General features: G+C 36.9%; 1 protein-coding gene across 2 annotated transcripts in view; it reads left to right on the top strand.

Moving 5' to 3' along the window:
• The window catches only part of DOCK11 (dedicator of cytokinesis 11), a 199,102-nt gene extending 185,463 nt beyond the window's left edge, over positions 1-13,639 (top strand). The window contains exons 49-53 of one of the 2 annotated variants that reach the window (XM_012653550.1): positions 6,975-7,185; positions 7,541-7,731; positions 8,171-8,271; positions 9,554-9,692; positions 13,159-13,639. In XM_012653550.1, coding sequence (XP_012509004.1) covers positions 6,975-7,185; positions 7,541-7,731; positions 8,171-8,271; positions 9,554-9,692; positions 13,159-13,278 — 762 coding nt within the window. In that variant the 3' untranslated portion in view covers positions 13,279-13,639. The remainder of the gene's footprint in view (positions 1-6,974; positions 7,186-7,540; positions 7,732-8,170; positions 8,272-9,553; positions 9,693-13,158) is intronic. The other variant, XM_012653552.1, reaches the window with a different exon arrangement.
• The last annotated feature ends 12,388 nt before the right edge of the window (positions 13,640-26,027 follow it).

Below are 26,027 nucleotides of genomic sequence, written 5' to 3'. Positions count from 1 at the left end.
GAGTGACGCTCAAGCCCAGGAGTTTGAAATTACAGTGAGCTATGATGATGCCACCACACTCTAGCCCGAGTGACAGAGCAAGACCCTGTCTCAGAAAAAAAAAATCCTGCCTTATATTCATGTACGTTTTCCAAATGAAATTAAGGGTAAAAGACCCAAAATATAAATTGAAATTTAAATTAGAGCACTGGCTCTCAAAATATTTTTATCTGGCAACCTCCCTTCTTCCTCTCAGGGCATAAAATAATTAGTGTTATTTACACTAAACTGCCACTTAGAAAAGCTATTGGATTTCCGTGTTACAAAGACATGATTCTATTCTTTGTAATTTGGTGGGGAGACTATAGGTGTTGGCAGATGGCAGTGAAGGAGGTAATTGGATACGAGTAATAGCCCTATCATAAGAAATATTTTTTTCAATTTGGCCTGCCAGATAAACTATTGATAAAGGGTAGTTAATGAAGAAAAGTAACATCATGAACAGAAGTTGCCACCAGCACCAAACAGGAATTTTTTACATTCAAGCCTCTGAGTTCATAATCATAATTTCTGCCACTACTGTGCTGGGTGATTTAGGATTCAAGCCATTTTTAAAAGCAATTTATTATTGAATACAGCAGATAGTCTTTCATTGTTGAAGAAGTTTCTAGGAGTGAAAACACATAGATTTAATATCATTTAGGTAGTGTTCTAATCTCTGCTCCAAACTGGCTCTGATCAAATGTACTTTTTCTTCCCCGTTTCTAGGTCTTCCTCTTCTTGCCATACTTCTGTTGTATGTGGGACATGCGTAAAAAATCATGTTGGAGTTCAAGTGATTATATTAATATACTAGAGTTAAATAATTAAGTGTAGGTCATATAAATGGCAAAGAATAACCCGAGGCAAAACGAGATTTGCCATTACCCCTTCTATCAAAGCATTACATTTGAAAAATCTTTGTAATAGTTTCAAAATAAAGGCCCTATTTTCTGACTCTTAGGATGAAGATCAGACTATTAGAAACCCAGGGAGTGTTTCGCTACTCAACCAACCGATAGGGAAGAAAGAAAAATGTGTCTTCTCTACACATTAAAGGAAATGATATTTTCTATAGGGGAACTTCTCCTATTTCCTTATAGGGGTGTAATGGTCTGTATAAATCCCCTAGCATTCTATATGAGATAAAGTTGTTGTTCCCCGGACACTGATATATAATTTTTCAGTGTATCACCGTGGAATAGGCTGAGAAGTGTCAGAGATAACAGCCAAAGTAAGGAAGATTGCCCTCAAATTGAGCTCAGCTATAGGAGATAATATAGGAAGAATTTTAAAGAAAAAAGCTTTTGCGTTCCTCTTTTTTTATGGAAGTGAAATTCACATATTACATAACTAACCATTTTAAAGTGTACAATTCAGTGGCATTTAATGTATTCACAATATTGTGCATCCACCACCTCTCTCTAGTTTTAAAACTTTTTTATTACCCCAAACACCCCATACTCCTTAAGTAATCACTCCCCACCTTACCCCCATTTCCTAATAACCATTAATCTGCTTTCTGGATTTGCCCATTCTGGGTATATCACATAAAAGGGATACAGATTGAACATCCCTAATCCAAAAATCCAAAATCTGAAATACTCCCAAGTCCAAAACTTTTTGAGCACCAACATGATGCTCAAAGGAAATACTCATTGGAGCATTTTGGATTGGTTCCTATTTCTCCATAACCTCACCAACATTTGTTTTCTGGTGTTTTGTTTCATTTCGTTTTATTACAGCCATCCTAGTAAATGTGAAGTGGTATCTCATTGTGGTTTGGTTTGCATTTCTTTAATGACAGTGATGTTGAACATCTTTTTGTGTGCTGCTTTGACCATTTGTATTTCTTTGAATATCTTCTTTGAAGATATGTTTATTAAATTCCTTTGCCCATTTTTAAAATTTGGTTGTTTGTCTTTTGTTGTTGAGTGGTAAGAGTTCTTTATATGCTCTGGGTACTAAACCCTTATCAGATCTGTGATTTGCAAATATTTTCTTCCATTCTTTAGGTGATCTTTCACGTTCTTGATAATGTTCTTTGCACACTGTGCTCCCTTTTTCTGGGTGTGCAGAAAAATACATTCTTTGGAAATGTTTGTGAATGTGCATAAAAGCAGCCCTCCTTGAGGCTTACACTATCACTTACTTTTATATCTGCATTTAATTTTCCTCTTCAAAAGTTTTGGCACGGATTGTTTATTCTCATATCTCTGAGGGCTCAAGCAAAGCATTTTGCTGTTCTTTTAGTTAAAATAATTCAGACATATAGAAAATATCTTGACAATACACACAGTATTCTAAATGTATAAGTTGCCACTGAGATGTAAATAAAATGAAGCATGATATTAAGAAATACCGTGTTACTTGACCATTTTAAATTCTACTCTTAGACCTAAAGCTATTGAGGACTTTTATCTAATTGTTGGAATGGAGGAGGTGAGGGGTATATGTCCCCACCAAAACCATTTTGAAAAGAAAATATTGGTGCTCTTTATTCTTGTATTATACATTCATCTTGAACACATTTGGTAATTAACCAAAAGACAAAGCTGATTTGCATATTCTAATTTTTCAGAAACTTACTCAAGTTTATAGAACTCTTCATGGAGCTTACACAAAAATTCTGGAGGTTATGCACACAAAAAAAAGACTTTTAGGCACTTTCTTTAGAGTTGCCTTTTATGGCCAAGTAAGTATACTTTAGTTCATAAAGTTTCTTTAAAATATTCACCTTTGAATGATTAGATTACTGTCGCAGCGATTATTGGTTCTAGGATTCTGTCTAAATAGAGTGCCTATTACAATAGTAGGAGGCCTCTTTTGTAAGTTTAAAGTTCACTTTGGTTCTCATATCTAAATCTATTAGGTAAGAATATAACAAACAAGGTTTGTATTGCTCCCTCAGTTTCATATTCTGTTAAACTTCTTAAAGTATATATTAAATAGCTAGTAGTTAAAACTTTCAAATAAAAAACAGGTAAATATACAGGGAAGGAGAAATATCTCAGGCCAATAATTTGTTCATATGACTGTGAATTTGAAAATTCTCATTTATTTGAAGTTAAAATGGTAAATATATACATAGGGCTTTTAGTAATATTTTTAGAAATTTATTTCTAATATATTATTATTTAGAAGATTTTATTTAAATGCTATGTTTGCTAATACTATTTATAAATTATTATTTGTTTAACTTTGTAATAGTCTTTTTTTGAAGAAGAGGATGGAAAGGAGTACATCTATAAAGAGCCAAAGCTCACCGGCCTCTCAGAGATTTCCTTGAGACTTGTTAAACTTTATGGTGAAAAATTTGGTACAGAGAATGTCAAAATAATTCAGGATTCAGACAAGGTAACATATGCCCTGAATTTTAAAATCATCATTAGTTCCAGGCATGATGTATTACCCCTGACTTTTTCCTTTTTTAGCTGGTGCAGGAGAAGCATGGAAATAGAGCCTTCCAGATAATGAAAGAAATGGGACAGGGGCTTTGGAATCAGAGATACCAGGACTCAATTCTCCATTCTCTGCCACTCGCTAGCTGTGTGACCATGGGGAAGTCACTTAACCTTTCTGTGCTTCATTTTTCTCATGAGTAAAATGGAGATAATAATAGTACCTTCCTCATGGGGTTATTGTATGGATTAAATGAGTTAATATATGGAATGTAATTAGAGTTCCTGGTACATAAAAAGCATTCACTAATAATAACAGAAGCTAGAATGCTAAATAAAAGTTAGCTATTATCGTAAATGCTGTCATACATGATGATTCTCAGTTACATACTGAATGATTAAAATCATCTTGGGGGGTACACATTTTATTCCAAGAGATCCTTAGTTCAGTAATAGTGATTGTAGTTACATTTGCAATGGAAGTAGGTTTAGGAGAGATGTCTTGAGCCTTGTTCTAAAGGGCATCCATCCCACTAGGCCCTGCCAAGGCAGGGTGAGAAAGGCTCTAACAAGAAAGGCTCTTTCCTGTGAAATGCATGGCTCCCTATAGACAGAATTTTGGCAAAGCACAGTAGGAAAGCCTTACTGTCCTTAGTTGCTATGGTTGTGCCCAGGATGAAAGCTTATTTTTAAGATAGGAAGGACCTGTACAGTTCAGGATTTAAACCCACGGCAATATTTCCTGAGTGACTATGATTTGCACAGTGCTGTGCAAAGCACTTAGAAGCTAGTGGGCAGCATTGCCAGAGCGAAAAGGCCATGGCAGTGGTAAAGACACTTTGTTGTCTGCCATGAAAATCATCTCTTCACTTTGTAGACTTACCTATAGATCTCTTAGAGATGGTTTTATCTTAAACATATGCTTAAGACATTTAAAAATAGATTTGGACAACAGAAGATTTTCTCTCCTCACAGGCTTGCTCCCACACTATTGCTTAGTGTATAAGTACAAAGGTAATGAACAGCATGCAGTTTCCTACTTTATTCTGCCTCTGAAAACCTGGCCAAAGAGTGCTACTGACAAACCAGTATCAGACAGCTGGACACCTGACATTATCTGCTATGTACCGTATTTTAGTCATTCCCCATAGGCAACAGACATAATAAGCAGTTCCTACTTTTAAAATATTTTTTTTCTTAATGTATGAAAGTAAAAAATTAAAAACTCTCAGGCAGGGCGCAATAGCTCACGCCTATAATCCCAGCACTCTGGGAGGCCGAGGTGGGAGGATCACTTGAGCTCAGGAGTTTGAGACCAGCCTGAGCAAGAGCAAGACCTCTACTAAAAATAGAAAAATTATCCAGGTGCAGTGGTGCGTGCCTGCAGTCCCAGCTACTTGGAGGCTGAGGCAGGGGGATCACTCGAGCCCGGGAGTATGAGGCTACAGTGAGCTTTGACGCCACTGCACTCTATCCCAGGCAACAAAACAAGACCCTGTCTCAGAAAAATCCCCCAAATTTAAAAACACTCTTTTACCTTACCAAAGAACAAAATCTACTTAAGAAGAGAGGTAATTTGAAGAGGAGTTTGGCAATATCTTCCAATATTTTACATATGTATGTCCTTGGACCCAACAACTTCACATTTAAGATTTTGTCTTATAGATGTACACACATAAAGATGTTTAAAGGTGTTCACTGCTGCAAAGTTTATATAGCAAAAACTTGGAAGTAGTCTAAATGTCCATATGGCTAAATAAATGGTGGTATCATCCATATATAATGGATATAGTCACCTAGGCATTAAAAAGAATGAGAGATTTATGTGTCTGTATAAACCTATCAGGATATATTATTGAGGGAAAAGAAGGTGAGGTGCAGGACTACAAGGATAGTATGATCACATTTGTGTTAAAACTGATATTTCATATATACTTAGTTACATAAGCTTAGGAAGTTTCTGAAATTAAACATACAAAATCCTTAACCATGTTTGCCCCCGAGGAATGGGGAAGTTTCTGGAATTAAACATACAAAATCCTTAACCATGTTTGCCCCTGAGGAATGGGACTAGAGTCTTAGGTGGGAAGAAAGAAGTCTTTTTGCTTTTCATGTATACCCTGTGTAATGTTGAAATGTTTTAATATACATATATTTTACTTCTATGAGGTTAAATATCAGACTTGACCTCTTTTTTTATTTCCCTTTATGTTTTGTCTTAGCAAGATAATTACCTCAACTATCTCCTGAGGTCCGTCTGGAGAAATCTAGCTTTTGAATGAGAGAAAAGAAGGTTAAGGTTTCTGGAGATAGGCATGTAGATTTCTATGTCAGAACAAGTAGAATGGGTTTAAGAGAAGTTAAAGATGCTAAGAAATTTTCTATCCCCTGTCCATCCTCTTGTATATGTGAAGAAATAAAAGGGATACAGGGACTATTTCTTGAGAGGTTTTTGTTTCTTTTTTTTTTTCTTCCACTAAACATGAAAAGGTCTATCACAAAGTAAGGATATTGACAGAGTCACCAACACCCAAGGCACAAAGCAGACTTAGTTGGGAGAACACTGAAAGAGGATCCTGGCCATTGTCTAAAGTGACTCCAGAGACTGCCAGAGGGAGGGTTTAAGGTCCACAGATTGAAGCTCCAACAGGGACAGTTCTGGAATTTACCTCTAGTAGCATGTCTTCTTAACTTGGAATTTAGACTATTGATGAAATGGTCCCTAACTACAGCTATACTTTTATGTCTCTGAAGTAGAACCATTGTGCTTTCTTGTGGTCCCCTTCCTACATAGGATACGATTAAAATAATGCAGTCAAGAGTACCCACTCTTACAATGTCAAGCACTATGGACGTGCAAAGTGGTAAGCTTTTCTGTAGCGTAATGAAGTAACATATATCAAAGTTCTTAATACCATATAAATTTTTTAACTAACCAATTTCTTTTCTAGGAATTTATCCTAAGGAAAAAATCAGAAAATAATGCACACAGTTTAAATACAAGGCTGTTCATCAAAACATTACTTACAATAGCAAAATATTGGAAAACAACCTGTTAATGAGGGAATGATCCAGTAAATCATGTTTATCCATACAGCTGCTAAAAGTCATGTCAATGACTATAGTATAGAACTACAATAATGATAATATATTTTTATTGATGTGGAATTCATATAATGCACAATTAACTATTATAATGTATTTTAATGAATCATGATATAAAATAATGTTCAGTATGATCTCAGTTTCCTAAGAAAAAAGATTAGAAACAAATATATAAAAATGTGAATAATGGTCATTGCTGGGTGGGAAGATTATGGTAATTTTTATTTTCTCCTTACATTTTTGTAGTCTCCAAATAGGTTTCTATAACTTCTTATAATAGAAGTAAATGATCCTTAAAAAAAGAACAGAAACCCCCTTCAGGTGTGTATTCAATCAGAAATGCAATTATAATAGCGGTGTTCCCCATATGATCTCAAAGCAGTTAGTTTACCTATAATCTCCTTTTCCCCTTCATTGAATTAAAAAAATAAAACCTTTCTTATTTTATAGGTGAATGTCAAAGAGCTTGATCCAAAATATGCTCATATCCAAGTCACCTATGTGAAGCCCTACTTTGATGACAAAGAACTCGTAGAAAGAAAGACCGAATTTGAAAGAAATCACAATATCAACAGATTTGTCTTTGAGGCTCCTTATACTTTATCAGGCAAAAAGCAAGGCTGTATAGAAGAACAGTGCAAACGCCGCACAATCTTGACTAGTAAGTAGGACTTTGTCATATTTGTCTTGCTCCTTTTTGATACACAGAAGTAGCAGCTGGCCAGCAGGAACATGTAACTGAAATTTTAATCATACTTTGTTCTGCTGTGCAGTTACAAGTTTGCACAAACATGTCCATGTGATAAACCATCATTTTCCCATATGTCATTCATGATTGCTCAGAGGTGTCTCATAAAGAGAATTTTTCTCTCAATCCTGAAGTACTATATGGAACCCTAAGGCCTCTTCTAGAGAAAGCATAGGGAAAATTAAGCACAATAGATTTTTTTCTTTAATTTAGCCATTTTTAACAAATGATTTTTTAAGACAGTAAATCAATCTTAACATTTTAATAGCTTCCAACTCGTTCCCCTACGTGAAGAAGAGGATTCCCATAAACTGTGAACAGCAGATTAATTTAAAACCAATTGATGTTGCTACTGATGAAATAAAAGATAAAACTGCAGAGCTGCAAAAACTTTGCTCCTCTGCTGATGTGGACATGATTCAGCTCCAACTTAAATTGCAGGGCTGTGTTTCTGTGCAGGTACGTTGGTTGTATTAAATGTTTCTTGATATTTCTCTTGCTTTCATAGGGCCACAGAGCAAGCATTAATTGTAATTGTGTGTTGTGCTGTTATTGAGTGCAAAAACCTGTGCATTAGTTTTTCTTAATGAAAAAATTATATTTAATTTTTATAAATTTTGTGTTCTATCAGAGGACTTTAACATAAATGCCTGTGACTGTAGTCAAGCCCTATATTTACATATCAAAAATCATTAACTAACTTACTGGAACATCATCATTCTTGATTATTTGTTTTAGTTAATGGTTTTTTCAAATAAACTTGTAATAAGCATAATAAATACATTTTTTCAGTAATGGATTTCTTATGTATTTTGGGGCTTTTTAATGAAAAGGAGAGATGCAAAATCTACCTTTGAGTATTACATTCTGACAACATTTTTCTCCTTTTGTAATTTAGGTCAATGCTGGTCCATTAGCATATGCAAGAGCTTTCTTAAATGACAGTCAAGCCAGCAAGTATCCACCTAAGAAAGTGAATGAGTTGAAAGACATGTTTAGGTAAGTGTCATGTAGTTTTCAGATTAAATCCCTGTTCTTTTGCTCCATTTTCTTCTTAAAAACAAAAACAAAAACCCAAAGTCTTCACGAAATAATACCCCTCCAAAAAAGGACATTCTCTGAGCTCTTTTAATACCTACGTGACCTCCAAATGATACTGTAAGTAGTAAGGAAATGTGTGATCTGTCTCATCCTGCAGGATATTAATAATGCCCTAGTGAAAAGAGATTAAATATGCCAATTTACTATGTTGCTTTGAGTATTTTAAGTGACACAAACATAAGCCTACATTCATTATGTGATTTCCTTCTTTGCCCGAATGACCTCGTGTTATAGCATTTCAGACCATTTAGAGTAGGAATAAAAGTGGGGCTGGAAGGGCTGCATAGGCTAGCTCCTATTCTATGTCCTTATTTCCACCTGGATTCTGCCAGTCTAGGGCATGCAATATCTTATCTTCAGTGGGCAGCCCTGTAAGCTAAGGGATGTATAAATGGTCTTACATTAGAAAAAAAATCTGTTTAATATATGTAAAAGGAGCTTGCATTCAGAACAAGAGAAACAGTTGAGTGAAATAGACTAAGGAGAATGATAAGCTGTGCACTCATTTGCACCCAACTGCTTTCATTTGCTTTTCCTGTCTGTGTTATCACCTGCTCCAGGTTGCAGAGTAACCAATAGTCATTCATTCACCAGTAATTATTAATGCTCAACATGCACAAAAGACACTATTTGCTATGACAGGGATATAAAATGAATGGGCAATGAGGTACTTTGTCCCCTAAGACCTATACTCTGATTGTGGACATTAAACATAAACACATGAAATAATAGAAAGATACTTTTGTGATAGGTCATCAGCTCTCTGTGCCCACTCTTAACATCCAGGGAAGATCCTTCACACCTATAGCGCCCAGCAGTGGACTGGGCACATAATAAGGCCGATATAAATTCTTTTTGAATGAATGATTCATTATCTACATGTGCAAATTAATATTAGCAAATCTTTAGCTGATATAATACCAAGTAAATGATTGAACCAGTAGGTTTTCTAGAGGGTATGTGTCTTGAGCCAGGTCTTAAAGAAGATAAGAAACCAGAGAGCAAAGGCAGAAAAGAAAGGAGAAGTTTTTCAGACTTAGGAAGTGACATTAACAAATGCACAGTGAGAAAACATGGGATTCTAATCTTCCTCCTAGGTAAGCCACAGTTAAGGATTGATTATCAGTGAAACTTCCTAAGAATAAATAGCAAAACTTTTATCTTTGATGTGTATCCACAGGAAATTCATACAAGCATGCAGCATTGCACTTGAACTAAATGAGCGGCTAATTAAAGAAGATCAAGTCGAGTACCATGAAGGGCTAAAGTCAAATTTCAGAGACATGGTGAAAGAATTGTCAGACATTATCCATGAGCAGGCAAGTATTAGGGTGGTTGAAAATGAAAACATGATCTGGGGTCCCTAAAGTATTGCTTAGAAAAATCTGTTAGTTCAAAATGCATTACCTTAAAGTTATTAACTCTGTATTTTAAAATTTGTTCATGTTATCTTTAATCATTTATATAATAAAATGCAAATCAAATTTGAAGCAATTATCTAAAGCCATTACTAGAGCAATTATCAGTCATAAACTATTTTGTTCTTTGTGCTACAATGTCATTAGAAGTGACTAGGTGAGCAAGTGTGAATTGATCTATTGTGAACATGGCTAAGTGTCTCTCAAGAAGAGTCCTAGAGAAGTGAAATGACTGGTTCAGTAGCCAAGTCCCTAAATGAGTATCCCTATCTTGGCTGTTAAGAAATGAGATACTGATTTCCAAAATTTGGGGATTGTTTTGATACCCATACAACCTGCAAAATTCTCTGTTTTCATAAAACTTATTAGTATTTTAATCTATGGACTGAGTGTGAGTGACAGTTATCGCTAACTTAGTAAAACACAGTCTGAAAAATATCAAAGTGAAGACCTGATCACCTCTTTAGCCAAATTATATCATAATTAAGTAGCTATAACTTTTGTATATCTGGCGACCTTTATAGAAAACCTGAGTACTTCTAGATTGTCCTGGTAAACTTCATTCCTATGTTGGGGTCCTGAAATTTGTATTTACAGCCACTTTGTACATGTACATCTTAAACATGCTTGTAACAGTCGTGAGCTTATAAAGTGTCCTTTCCTCACTAAGGAAAATACCCAATAAGATAAATATTTGTCCCAGAAACACTTCAGAGGCTCAATTTTTAAGAAATTAAGGATCCTTAAAAGAAACAAGGATAACTATATCCTTTTAAGGAGCACATTTTTAAAGCTGGTCCTGAAAAGAACCTCATTTGTCCTGGTATCTGCATTTCAGTGATTGCTACAAAGGGTGTACTTACAAATAGGCCCAGTGTTTAGTACCCAAACAACTACAGTGCAATGGTGGGGGAAAAACAGAGGAGAGAGAGTTTTAGGAAAATGAAAGCTATTAATAGTTGACTTTCAATTAAACTCTACCCCTCTGAATTTATTTTGTGTACTTTTTCTTAGAAAGAACTGTGGTAAATTTCATTACAATTAGCCCAAGGTTGCACTGAGTGACCAGAAGTCTACTTTCCAGCCATTGTCGTCGTCTCAGTATGGAGAATCAGGGCCAGCCAGACTGTCATCATTCCCTTCTGTTTAATGAGACCAGTTACCCCAGTCTCCTGCGTGCCCATTCTCCGCAGCTGGGTATCTTCATGGCTTGAGGAGTCTGGAATCAGTGTTCTGTGTCTTCTTTTGCCATCTTTACTTCTGTTAGCCAATTTAGGACTGAGTGCAAACAGCTCCAAGTCATCCCTTTACTGCCCAGTTTTCAGAAGCCCTTTTTTTCCCTTCTTCCCAAAGCAGCCAGGTGAGCAGGACTAGGAGAGTAGGGAGCCATTCCACTTTCTGTACTGTCTATATCTTAAGGTCAGCCCATGAGTACAATGGGGATATACCTCTCTTCACCATCGCTGTTTTGAGGTATACTGTTATTGAATAGACTACATAGTTTGTTTTTAGAAACTGTCTCGTTGATGGGTTTTTGTAATGCATAGATAAAACAGCAAAACTCCTCTTTCACAAAAGAGATAAGACGATTGCACATGCTGTTTTTAGCCAGTGTATACCATATTACAGTTACTTCATTTGCATGCAGCTGCATGACCTAGTCTTGAACTCTAAATTATTCAAATTCAAAGCAAATTATTTAATTTGCTATTATTATTCTGATCAAGATATTAAGAGTAGTTGTTCTATAAAGTTTTTTTCCCCCTGAAGCATGGATTATTTTTCAAATCTGATATCATATTTCCCACCTATCTGTATCAGTTATTCCCAGAAATCATGGCTGTTTTTCTTAGTTGTAGAGACCAGTATTTTAGAACCTTGATATTGTATATTGATAGCTAACCAAGAAAACTCTTAGTTTCTTTTCACTTACATTTGTACAAGCTATCTTGTCATAACATGTCATATTCAGGTGTGCCTTACTTTAGGCAAATGTTGATTTATAGTGAATTTTTATAAATCAATTAAGATTTCCCATTAGTTTCATGTAAAAGAGAGCCTTCTTTTAGTCATACATTTGAGAGATATAATAAACCACAAAATAAGACAAAGTGTTAATGTGTACTGAAATACGAAATGCTCTGTTGAGCTCCGTAAATGACTACTTGATAAAAAGACATGGCCTGGATATTCCTTGGCCTTTTTCAATGTAATCTATTATAGTATACCAAAGTATACAGTCCTTTTAAAACCTTCTTCAAGCTTTTGACTTTTTAAAAAGGATTTATATTATCTTATAACTACTAATTGCAGATTTCTTAAGCAGATAGAATTGTGATGCCCATTGTAGTGTCCACTTGGTATGTTTTGTTAATTTCTTTACAATGAGTACCCTATTTTCTTGTTACATTCTGACAAACATGGATAATCAATTGCTCATCTTTTAGACTTCTAATGTGCTTTCAGATTAGTGTTATCAGTTAAGGTTTTTATAAGAAGAAATTTCTCTATTGTAGACTTTCTTTAAGCCTTATGATTTGTAGCAACACAAATAATACGACTCAGTACTGCCACCTTAGACCAATTTGTGGGCATAATAATGAAGTTTCAAAGCTAACTTGAGAACCAGGTATTGAAAGCTTTAGACCTAAGGTAGAAACTTATAGTGAAGAGGATGGATATAATGTGTCCACAATTCTTTTCCTCCATCTAATCTAAGTGTAAGATTTGTCTTACTTTTTATTTGGATCACACAAAATGGATAATTTAAAAAATATTTATACTAATATGAATGTATATGTTTATGTACTTATAGGAATATGACATTTATATTTTATATTTATGAAACTATTTCTAAGAAAAATTTTCCATATCAATTAGCTTATATAATTTTAGTGTATCTTTTAAAATGGACACTTACAACTCATATCTTTATTTAGTATTGTTTCCCAAGTCTCCTGGGAAGGAGCATGGGTATCTGCATGTTTGAAAAGTCCCAAAGGCGATTCTGAGAACCACTGTGTTTAGAAGATGATACATAATCCATTAAGAGCTCTTGTTATGACCATCTGTTCAACATTTTAAAGATTACATTACCTCTTGCTTTTTATTGAAATTTGCATTTTATAATCTTTGTTTTTCTTAATGAGTAACTAGATCTTTTCTGCTTTTTTGATATGCTGCCTTTGTAACTCAGCTTTGAAGACTTAAGTCGGTAATGTTATTCTTTGCTCTTTCTGCTTTCTGTCATTTTAAATACCTAAATGTCAGTGATAAATTGAAATACGCCTGTAATTTCATATACACATTCTTTTTTGGCAGTGGCTATTTTGCTTCATGATAACCATGTGGATTTCTTTTGTTTTAGATACTACAAGAAGACACAATGCATTCTCCCTGGATGAGCAACACATTACACGTATTTTGTGCAATTAGTGGTACATCGAGTGACAGAGGTTATGGTTCCCCGAGATACACTGAAGCATGAGGAAATGCAGATGTAAATGACGATGAGACTGACCTTTCTCAGGAATATTCAGAGCTGTGCAAATGTTAAAAATTTAAAGTTTTGATATACGTGGAGTGTTTCCTCCTGACACCAAAATTTTCATGCTTTCAAACAGGGTGCTTACATATTTGTAAATATTTAAGCAACTTGAAAGTGCCTGGAAAATTGCACCACTGTGCTTGGTTTGTACTTTTTTAGGTAAATCTATATGCTAAAAAGTAGAGCTCAAAAAAACGTTAACTCAATTTGCTTAATTATTGCTTAAAATAATAATGGTACTATGTAAAATTGTATAATGGAACACAATAAAAGGTAAAACTTATTTGTAATTAGAAGTGAAGGAAATGATACTTTGAACTTAGCATTTTTGTTGACAGGAAGCTCAATTCATTATCATACTCATCCCCGGAGAAGAAAATTGATGACATTTCCATAAAACATGAATATTTCACATTGGGGAGATTATTTGAATTCTTTCCAATTAGTAGTCAAGGCTGGGCTAAAGGAAGAAACCAAAAGCATTAACAGGAAGATTTTCAGAAGGAAAGGATATACATAGAAATACCAATCTTATTGTTCCCTGCAGGTTTGATTTGATGGCACTAGATAATCAAGTGGGTCTTTCTCCCACAAAGGAGACAAGAGGTACAAGGGATTTAAATGGGGTGTAGGTTTCAGTAGCAAGCAGCATTTGTTACCAAATCTTCATCATCTGGGGCTATCTATAAAACTAAGCAAAACATTTCTGAGAATTTGCAGTCAGTACATCCCATGCAACTTCAGAGCTTTAGCAGCAATCTGAGGTGGGAATTTTGTAAGGATTATTTTCTTCAGTTACAAGGTTAACAAGCATTTTGATAGAACTTGATGGTTGCAACATGTCTTGGGGCAGTATACATAACCACAGACTTAGCAACTGCTTGTTTGGGATTACATATCTATTTATTAAGAAATCTCAGATTACCTAAATAATTCAGGAGAAACCAAGATGTGAAGAACCTTTTAAGCTTGAGTTATCCATATAATTTTGGCTGCCTTCCATGTAAACTTTTAACTTCTAGATTTATTTTCTTTATGTAGTTTAGCCCATTTTACAGATGAAAAAACACACTGAAATATAAATGGACTGCATGGAGCCTTGGCTTTTTGAGTACTTTGTGATCAAGTAAATCTTAGAGATTATGCTCCTGGCTTGACCATTTTTCATTACATGTCATTTTTAAGCTTTCAGGGGAGCAGGAGCTTACTTATTAAAAGTTAATTTTGCATTTTAATAGGCGCCTCGAAGGCCTTCGAAGTATTTCATAGGCAGTTTATAATTCCTTTATATCTCGGAGTAACCTGTGGAGTTGTTAGTTTCTTTTTTTTTTTTTTTTAGACATAGTCTCACTCTCTTGCCTGGGCTAGAGTGCCGTGACGTCAGCCTAGCTCACAGCAACCTGAAACTCCTGGGCTCAAGCGATCCTCCTGCCTCAGCCTCCCGGGTAGCTGGGACCACAGGCACGCACCACCATGCCTGGCTAATTTTTTCTATTTTTAGTTGTTTGGCTAATTTCTCTCTATTTATAGTAGAGATGGGGTTTCACTCTTGCTCAGGCTGGTCTCAAACTCCTGAGCTCAAACGATCCGCCCACCTCGGCCTCCCAGAGTGCTAGGATTACAGGCGTGAGCCACCGTGCCCAGCTGTTAGTTTCACCTTTAAAGTGATCACATTTGGAATGTATGTGTAAGAAACCATCACCTAGAGTGAATGCTGCCTTCTGATAGGCATCTTGGGGAAACCCCAGCATTCTTCTGTCAATGAATAGTCCCTGTCACATCCCCCAGCATAGCATATGCATTGTGGGTAACTTTCAAAAGTATAATAAATGGTCCCTGTTCCCAAGGAGCTTACAATCTAGTTGAGGAGGCAAGATATACACAAAATTAAATAGTATGAGAATTAACATTGTGTGAGATAAGAAAAGTTGTATGTAAGTGTTGTCAAATGAATGACACTGTTGATAACTCTCATCACATTCACAGAAGGAGAGGTCACTGTGAATTGTAAATGTTCAGGGAGGGTTTCATGAACAAAAGTAAGCTTTGAATGGGCTTTCAAAGATGGGGAGGGTATTCTAAGCTGGAAAGCAAAGGTGCAAAAAGAATTAGCATAAGTTCAGGGCATGGTGAGGAGACCAATTTTGTTCAAGGGAGTGGTAGATGATAAACCTAGAAAGAAAGTTTGGACCTAGATTTTGGAAGGCCTTGAATACCAGGCTAATGGTGTTTGGACTTTACTCAGTAAGCATGGGGGAGCTAGTCAAGGTTTTTAAACAGAGAGATAATTAAGTGTTATTTTTAGAAATTTTAATCTTTTATATTGCTGCCAGATATATTTGAGTTAGAGATGGAAATAAGGAAACCAATTAGCTATTGCAATAATCTAGTTATGAGTCCATAAGCCCCTAGACATAAGTAATATGAACAAGAATGGAGAAGAAAGAACAAGTACAAGAGACATTATGTGGAAAGACTAGACAAGACTCATTGGATGGCTAAGGAGAAAAAAGGACAAGTCAAAGATAATTATGTGTCCTATGGTCAATGAGTTATCTGTGTCATGGCCCAATTTCACTAGATTTATTTTTCCACCTTTCAGAGTAAGGGCAGAAAGCTATAGAGAACAAGGTGGGATAGACTAGAGAAAGCTAGGTAAATCTGCATGTATTAAGTATTACCATTTACATAGTTTAATGATTTCATGAAATGATTTGGCCTCTACAAATGAATTCACACCAAAGAATACATTTCTGCTATACCGATTGTTTTGCAATTAAGCTTGAGTCCATATTCCCCTAGAAGCTGTTGTTTTGATAGTCTTTGAACATGTTATGAAATGTGAATAAGTCACCATTGGTAGTGTTAATTTATTGCTACAGTGAAAAACCAGGGATAAAATAAGAAATTTCATGCAAATTATGCTAGTAACCAGTTGTCACTAATGATATCATGAATATCAATAGGATTGTTATTATCATATTTTATATGATTTGGCTGCCTATGAAAATATTATAAACATATTTATTTTTTTATTTCAAAATTTTATGGGGGTATAAACGTTTAGTTTACATATATTGCATTTGCACTGCCCAAGATAAACATCTTTGTTAAAATGAAACAGCAGCAGTGGTAGGCAACAGCCTTGGAACCTTGACCTATATAGCATCATAAAAGTAGAGATGACTCACTAGTTAATTAACAAACTAGTTAGGCCATCATAATAAGAACCCAAGCCTTTTCTTATAAATTATTAGCCTTCTCTGAGGTGAAGAACTTGAGTGATGTATTAGAATAATTGAAATTTCCCAACTCTTTAAAATATTAATAATTAGATCTATATCTCAGGCTTCCGATCCACAAAATGTTGGACTACCTTTAGTCTCAGTCTTGTTCTGACAGTACTAGTTCAGCTATCAAAAGACAAAGGGAAAGGAAAAGATAAAAGTTGGTTGAGGATGGGGAGGGGGGTTTGTGTAACAAGGCTATACCCCTGTCCTGGGAGTTGGTCAGTTAGAGTGCTTTGTTTATCTGGTTTTTCCAGTCTCTAAGCACACGATGGTCACTCTCTAAGAAAAGCGTATCTTTATCCAACTCCTAATTGAAGTTGTGGCTATATTCTTCAAAGATTTTGCCTGTGTGCATGGCATTTTAAAACTTTTTGCAACATGCTTTTTTTCTCTTCTCTTTTTTCCTCTTTATTGAGATATAATTCACATACCATACAATTTATCCATTTAAACTACACAGTCCACTGCTTTTTAGTATATTCACAGAGTTGTGCAAGCATTACTACAATTTCAATCATTTTCATCACCCCAAAAAGAGACCCCATGTACATTAGTAATCACTCCTCAATCTCCACCAGTCATCTCCCAGCTTCTGGCAATCACTGATCTACTTTCTGGCTCTACAGACTTGCCTTTTCTAGATATTTCATATGAAGAGAATCATATAATATGTTCCCTTTTGGGTCTGGCTTCTTTCACATAACATAATGTTTCCAATGTTCATCTGTGCTGTAACATGTATCAGTACTTCATTCTTTTTATGGCTGAATAATACTCCACTGTATGGATATACCATATTTTATCCATTCATGGGTTGGTGGACATTTGGGTTATTTCCATGTTTTGGCTACTATGAATAATGTTGCTGTGAACACTCATGTACAAGTTTTTGTGTGGACATGTTTTTAGTTCTGTTGGGCATATATGTAAGAGTGGAATTGCTGGGTCATATGGTAACTCTATGTTTAACCTTTTGAAGAACTGCCAGACTTTTTTCCACAGCAGGTGCACCACTTTGTATTCCCACCAGCAGTGTATGAGGGTTCCAATTTCTCAGCATCCTTGACAACACTTGTTATTACTGCCTCTTTGATTATTGCCATCCTAATGGGTATGAAATGGTATCTCATTCTGGTTTTCATTTGTATTTCCCTGGTGGCTAATGATGTTGAGAATTCTTTCATGTGCTTATCAGCCATTTTTATATCTTCTTCAGAGAAATACCTATTTAAGTCCTTAGCCCATTTTAAAATCAGGTTGTTTGTTTTTTTATTAAGTTTCAAGGGTTCTTTATATATTCTAGATTCAAGTCCCTTCTCAGATATATGACTTGAATATATTTCTCCTGTTTTGTGTGTTGCCTTTTCACTTTCATGACGATGTCTTTTGAAGTACTAAAGTTTTTAAATTTTTTTTTTATTTCAGCATATTATGGGGGTATAGATGTTTAGGTTACGTATGTTGCCCTTGCCCCCCTCTCCCCCCCTAAGTCCGAGTTTCAAATATGTCCATCCTTCGGGTGGTGTGCATTGCACTCTATATGCAAATACCGTGTATGCAAATACTTGTGTATACAAATACCCGTCCCCTCCTCCCTCCTCTCCCCTCCCTAAAGTTTTTAAATTTTGATGGAGTCCAATTTATCTATGTTTTCTTTTGTTGTCTGTCCTTTGGTGTTGTATCTGAGAATACCTTGCCTAATCCAATTTCACAGACATTTATACCTATGTTTTCTTCTAAGAGTTTTATAATTTTAACTCTTACTTTTAGATCTTTGATCCATTTTGAGTTAATTTTGTATATGGTGTCAGGTGGAGGTCCAAATTCATTCTTTTCCATGTGGATATCCAGTTTTCCCTGCACCATTTGTTGAAAAACCTATTCTTTCCCCCACTGAATTGCCTTGGCACCCTTATGAAAAATGAATTGATCATAAATATATGGATTTACTCTAAACTCTTAGTTCTATTTCATTGATCTATATGTCTGTCCTTATGCCAGTACAACACAGTTCTAATTACTATAACTTTGTAGTAAGTTTTGAAATTGGGAAATGTAGGTCCTCCAACTATGTTCTTTTTCAAGATTGTTGTGGATGTTTTGGACCCCTTGCATTTCCATGTGAATTGTAGGATCAGCTTGCCAATTTCTGTAAAGAAAAAAAAAAAGAAATCAAATCATTCAGGACTTTGGGAGGATTTTCTGTGAATCTGTAATTCAATTTGGAGAGTATTGCCATGTTAACAATATTAAATATTCTAGTCCATGAACACAGGATTCTTTTCCATTTATTTAGGTCATCTTCAATTTCTTTCAACAATGTTTTGTAGTTTTCCTTGGACAAGTCTTGTACTTCTTTTAAGTTTATTCTTTAGTATTCCTTTGATGCTATTATAAATGGAGTTTTCTTAGTTTCATTTTTGGATTATTTTTTGCTAGTTGATAGAAATACAACTGATTTTTGTATATTGATCTTATATCCTGAAACCTTGCTTAATTTATTAGCTTTAGTAGAATTTTTTTGTGGACTCTAGAGTTTTCTATAAGATCATGTCATCTGGAGATATAGTTTTATTTCTTCCTTTCTAATCTTGATGTCTTTCATTTCATTTTCTTACCTAGAACCTGGCCAGAACTCCCTGTGCAGTGTTGAATAGCAGCAGTGAGAGCAGGCATCCTTGTCTTACTCCTGATCTTTAGCAGAAAGCTTTCAGTATGGTGTTAGTTGTGGGTTTTTCATAGATGCTTTTTTTCTGATTCAGTTCTCCCTATATGTCATGCAGGGATCAATTCTTTATATGATCCCTGTATGACATATAGGGAAGTGGATGTACAAATGATTGAGAAATGCACTCAAGATACACATCAAATTAGAGGTGAGGTCAAGGTATCCTGACTGACAGTCCAGTGTTTTCAACTATTCTATACTATTTCCTATGGTTTCCTGCTGCAACTTCTTACAGCTTTCTGGAAAGACTAAAAAACATTTGTCTTTTCCAGTTTTTTTTTTACTAAAAAGGTAAACTCCATAAGGGTGTAGAGTCTGTCTGAATTTTTCACTTCTGTTTCCCCGGAACCTGGCACAGAATAAGTGCTTGAGCAGTCCCAAGGAAATAAAGCCAGTTTAGATAAACAGATACCTCCGGAGCCTTTTTTATGTGCAAGGCAGTGTGGGCATATATCCCAGCCCTCAGAGAGATTGTGGTTGAGGGAGATAAAAGATACTCACATTAATAAAGATAATATGAAGAGGTCTGATAATAGCAAATCAGTGGTAATTACAAGTGCTTGAAAAGGCAAAGCCTTTCTAGATGTAGACCAAAAAAGGCTTCGTGGAAGAGATAGGCTTTGTGAACAGAACCTTGAAGGGTGGGTAGGAACTAGCGTGTGTGTGTTGAGGAAGTACCTTAGGCAGAGATTTTAACAGGAAGTTAAAAAATTAACTTCTTCATTTTAATTGTTATATGAACTCTGACCATTAAAACCAATCCCTGCTACTACACAGGACATGCAAAGCAAAAATAATAAAGTACGTATAAAATCAGGTAACATCTTCTATGTTGTTTTTCTGAGACTGCCTCATCCTATTTTGATCTTGGACTCACACTGAGTAATTCAGTCTTTCCTTTTTGTTCAGAAAACTTATGCGCAATTTGCTTTATCCTGCTAATAGAAAACTTTTTCAACCAGTCTCAATTTCTGATCCACAAGAATAAGCATTATAGGGAGGGCAGCTAAAGCCCCTGAAGAATAAGAATAAGAATAAGAATAAAGCTTATTCTTTTGTGTACCATCACGTTTTGTAATAATTACTCCTTCAGCAGTTTTCCTAGGCTTAAGTGTCTTTAAGTCTCCTCATCCTGCATGCTGACTGCATGTGCCTTTTGTAGAAAACCAGAGAAAGCTATTGTATGAGTAGATGAAGGCCACTGTGAGTCAGGTATGTGAATGCTCAAGGCAGTATTCAGTGGGTAGATATGCAGATGGGATATTATAATTTAAGGGATAATCCAAAGGTAGTCTTTTGCTGTCACTAACTGGACGTAGTCTTCCAAATTCTGTGTTCTTGAAGAGAAACATCTTATGTCTCTTTGATGGATGTGAATAATAGTACCTAGGACTGATATATTTGAACATTTACTATATTGATTGAGAAGCAAAAGTAAAGCCAATACAAATGAGGAGTTATGTTCAGTGCAAAGCTCAGCAGCTCCTATAGTACTCATGCAGTGAATTATTTCAGAATTCTTCTGTGGCGCAGGCAGGATTTGAGATGCCTCCAGAGCCAATATGATAGCATGATAATAGTGCTATATCCTCCCTCCCCATCCTAAACTAAATATAGACACAAGCACACATGCTAGAAAGAGGATCAGAGAGGAAAAAGGGTACAGTCGACAAGAGTTTTGCCTATCAGAACAAGTACAATGAAAGACTGAGAAACGTCACTGCAGTGTGTTCCACTGTAACCCCAAATAATTATAAGGACGGCTGAATACAATTCAGGTCACATGTAAGGGAAATTTTCATGGAAATAATTTTGGATATTTACACAAAATGTTTTATTTTTGGAAATAAGGTAACCCCACTACAATCACCTCCTTTGTTATAGAAACAAAACTCCAAATTAAAGTTTTAGCCCTGGAAAGAGAATCTTTAGGAGGGGAAATTCCAACTCTCCCTATTGGTTTAACCATCTTGTGATTTTTCTCATTTCTATTAGAACTGCCACCACTTTGATGGCCTCCAGGCATGTTTCATTATAGCTCTGTGATTCGAGGTGTGACTGTTAGGTAAGGGGCATTCCATGGAGGAGGGTAATTAGGGGTCCCCATAGCCTACTCAGGGGCTTTAGCTGCCCTCCCTATAATGCTTATTCTCATTTTGAGAGTTTTGGCATTCCTTCTCTATAGCATAGTTGTTAAGTGCACAGACTCTGAAGCCAGGCTGACTGGGTCAGAATCCAGCTGTGTCATTTACCAAGCTGTGGGACGTTGGGCACATTACTTAATCCCTCTATGCCTTCATTTCCTCATTTGTAAAATGGAGGTATTAATTGTACCTTCCTACTAATGTTCTTGCGAGGACTGAGTGAAGTAAAGCATAGAGAATGATGCCTGGCACCTCCACATAATTGTTTTATCTATATGTGTGTCAGCCATAACTGTATTCTTTCCCCCAAAGCATAGGAGAATTTTTCCAGCCACCACACCCTCTGTCTCTGGCCCCATCCCTCCATTCCAGGTGGAAGTGGGGTAGGGATAATAGATGGATCACAAGCCATTTCTGCCATTTGATATTCCATAGGTCACCTCTGGGCTCTCTACATTTCACCATATGTTGGAGATCTGTGCCCCAGGCAGGGACATTATTTCCTGTGTGGTAAAGGCACCAAACAAATATACACAAATGCTGGCTGTTAACCAGCACTGCCATACTAGTGCATCCTGGCTGAATATCAGCACTGCCTCCATGTCCGTCTTCCTGAACCGAAGCCAGTTGTTTATAGCTTTTGTACACATCTGAGGATTGGTGGGAGGTCCCGTGTGCACCCTAACTGCAGGACCTCTCTGCTTAGTGGCATCTCCTCTGACTTCCTTTCCGCTACCAGAACTACACAGAAGTGGCTTTGGATTAGATTCAACTAGTGGGACTTGCTCTCTCCGTATTCCCTCTGTAAAGAGTCTCTAATACACAGCCTCCTTCAACTGAGTTTATACCTCTCATTTGAATTTCCCTAGCAATGCTCACAGATACCTATTCTACTGCTCTCTTGAAGTAGATCAGAAAGGTTTTCAGAGTTCCCTTTTCCCAACTCCTACCCATTTCTCTGTAACTATAGAAGCCCTTTAAGGGGAACATTGCCCAACCAATCTTGTTTAAAGAGGTTTCATTCTCATTTCAGGTGATGGGGCTTGGAGTTGAGATCTACCTTCTCCTTGCTTTCTAGTAAAGCCCTGGCCCCTACCTCCCAGGACCCGCCTAGGCCCTGTCCTCCCCTCCACCCCGGACTTAGTCCTTTCATCTCTGCAAGAGCACCCCCATTCTGCTCTACTGTACAGTCTCCTCAAAATAGATTCCCTATGTCCTCTGGCTGAATCAATTTCCACAAGCGCGACCTGTAACTCCAGCCCGCCTCACCTAAGGGCATTTCAGCAAGTCTCTGCAGCTGCTGCAACTCGGAAAACTGACATTTAGTCAGGATCTGAGGAGTCTTCTCCACTAGGTAAATGTCTCGAGGTGGAACTGACTCTAATTTCCCTCTGTCCACCCAAGGTCTGAAATTTTTCTCAGAGGTGGATACCTCTCCTGCCCTCAGTCTCCCTCTTTGCCAGATATCCCCAGCAAGGGTTTCCTCCTTAAGATGGCCACGAACAAAACATTCTACGATAAGGACATCTGCACCCGAATGTTTATGGCAGCACAATTCACTATTGCAAGAATGTGGAAACAACCCAAGTGCCCGTCAATCCATGAATGGATTATCAAAATTTGGTATATGTTCACAATGGAATATTACTCAATCATAAGAAATGACAGTGATCTAGTACCTCTTACACTTTCCTGGATTAAACTTAAGCCCATTATCCAAAGTGGAGCACCACAAGAGCAGCAGAACGGGACCCATTTGTACTCACCATCAAATTGGTATTAACTAATCAACACATAAATGCACATATCAGAACAACATCTATTGGATGCTGGGGAAGGGAGAGGGTGGTGGGTGGAGGGGGGAAGAGGGAGGAGGGGAGGGGTATGTGCATACACAAGGAGGGCAATGCGCACTATCCGAAGGATGGACATATTTAAAACACGGACTTCGGTGGGGGGGAACCAAGGGCAACACACCTAACCTAATCATCTGTACCACGGGAAGGGCGGCGGGAGGAGGGGGGAGGAGGGAGGAGGGGACGGGTATTTGTATACACAAGGGATGCAATGCGCACTACCCGAAGGATGGACATATTTGAAACACGGACTTCGGTGGGGGGGGAACCAAGGGCAACACACGTAACCTAAACGTATGTACACCCATAATTTGCTGAAATAAAAAAAAAAAAAAAAAAAAAAGATGGCCACGAACAAATCAGTTTCTGCCCCTGCTCTGCTTCCTCCTCCTGCTCTGATGTTGGGACATCCCTAGGAAGTCAGCTACCCCACCCCCTCTACCACAACTCGGTGATGTGGCCGAGTTGGGGGTGGGGTACCTTGCACTTCCTCTTTCTGAGAGGCCAACTGGCTAAGACTCTGAATTGCCTAGACCCCAACCTCACCACTGTCATCCTAGTGGCTGACCCCACCCCACATGCTCACTTTTTTGGTTATTTGTTTGCTCCATGGTCCCTTAGGTCTTAGAGCAGTGGTTGTTAACTGGCGGTGATTTTGCCCCTAGGGAACACTTAGCAGTGCCTGGACACATTTTTGGTTTTCACAACTGGGGAGAGGGTGCCGCTACTGACACCTAGTGATTAGAGGCCAGGGATGCTGCTAAACATCCTACTATGCACAGTCAGCCCCCACAACAAAAATTTACCCAGCTCCTGATGTCAGTAGTGCAGAAGTTGAGAAACTGTCTTGGAAGGACTGCCTGCCTTACTGGAGTTTTTGATGGCTACTCCACCAGCTGATTTGTCCTGAAGGATCCTTTTGCTGATCACGCCACCAGTCCACAGGGAGATCTCTCTTTCCCACTAATAGCTGTTTGTACCCTCAATTTCAACTCTCTGCCTCCTTGCATACTTGCATACCACAAGCAATGGTGTGCCTGACCTTCATTCCTAACTCTGTACTCCGTCTGCAGGTTGGTCATACTCAAGAACCTGAGGGTGCTCAAAGTCTGTGTCATGATCTACTAGCAATCCATCCAACATACTAACTATGCCAAACAACTACAATTCTATCGCTGCTACCGCCTATGAAGCAGTTTAGTTCCTCAAAACCCAAGACCTCTAAGTCATTAGCCCTGAAGGAAAAGTAGTAAGCTGGGAGGACTGTCTACTGAAGGACATAAACATCAAGTCCTCCATCAATGGAAAGACATACCTTGTTAGAATTATAAAGATGTGACTTCTCTCAATATTTGTCAATTCAATGTCACCCCAATTAAATCCCAGAAGAATTTTTAAAACTTGACAAAATGATTCTAAAATTTATCAGAAAGAATAAAAATATAAAACTAGCTAAGAAAAGCAGGGCACAGTGGCATGTGCCTGTAGTCCCAGCTACTCAGGAGGCTGAGATGGGAGAATTGTTTGAGCCCAGAAGTTCAAGGCTGCAGTGGACTATGGTCACACCTGTGAATAACCACTGCACTGCAGCCTGGGCAACATAGTGAAACTCCATCTCAAAAAAACCCCCAAAAAACAAAAAACACTAAGAAATCACTCGAATGCATATTGTAGCACGATTCACAATTGCAAAGATGTGGAATCAACCCAAATGCTCATCAATTCATGAGTGGATTAACAAAATGTGGTATATGTATACCATGGAATACTACTCAGCCTTGAAGAAAGATGACTTAATGCCTTTGCAATAATCTGGGTGTAACTGGAGACCATTATCCTAAGTGAAGTATTTCCAGAATGGAAAAACAAACACCACATGTACTCACTATTAAATTGGAACTAACCAATGAGCACACATGAGCATAGAGGGAAGTAAAACTCAGTAGAAAGCAATCGGGGGAGTAGGGAGGAGGGGTTGGGCGAAAACCTACCTAACTGGTACAATAAACACTATCTGGGTAACGGGCACCCTCAAGCATAACAAAAGTGATCCTTGTAACCAAAAACATTTGTACCCCTGTAATACTTTGAAATAATTTTTTTTAAAAAAACTACAAAAACCACGCTAAGAAAATACCAAAAAAGAAGGAGCAGAAGTTTTCCCTGGTAGATGGTAAAATGGGCATTTACTAATACAGAAATAGGCAGAAGAATGTAACAGAATAGATCCATATGTATATAAACATGTATATGATAAAGATATTTCAAGAAATAAATGGTGTTGGGATTATTCAATAAATAGTGTTGGGATAATTGGCTCAGCATTTGCACAAATTCAACGGATCGCTACCTTAATACTTACACGAAGTAAATTTCAAATTGATTAGAGATTTTAATGTAAAAAATGAAACACTTTAAAAACAAAAATTGAATGTGCATTAATATTACTAAGTGTACGATCTTGAGGTGGGGAAAGGCTTTCTGAAGAAGACGCAGAATGCAGAAGTCGAAAAGCAATTAATAAATTTGATCACATAAAATTTAAATTTAAAGCAAAAATACAGACAAAAGAAAAGTAACTGGGTAAAATACTTGTAGCACAGATGATAGATTAAGGATATTCTTAATATAAAAAGAACTCTTACAAATCAGCAAGATGAAATTTCTCAAT

Source organism: Propithecus coquereli, unplaced genomic scaffold (assembly GCF_000956105.1).
Source record: "Propithecus coquereli isolate 6110/MARCELLA unplaced genomic scaffold, Pcoq_1.0 Scaffold422, whole genome shotgun sequence".
In the NCBI taxonomy this organism is placed as follows: Eukaryota; Metazoa; Chordata; class Mammalia; order Primates; family Indriidae; genus Propithecus; species Propithecus coquereli.
This window is presented reverse-complemented; position numbering and strand designations above follow the sequence as displayed.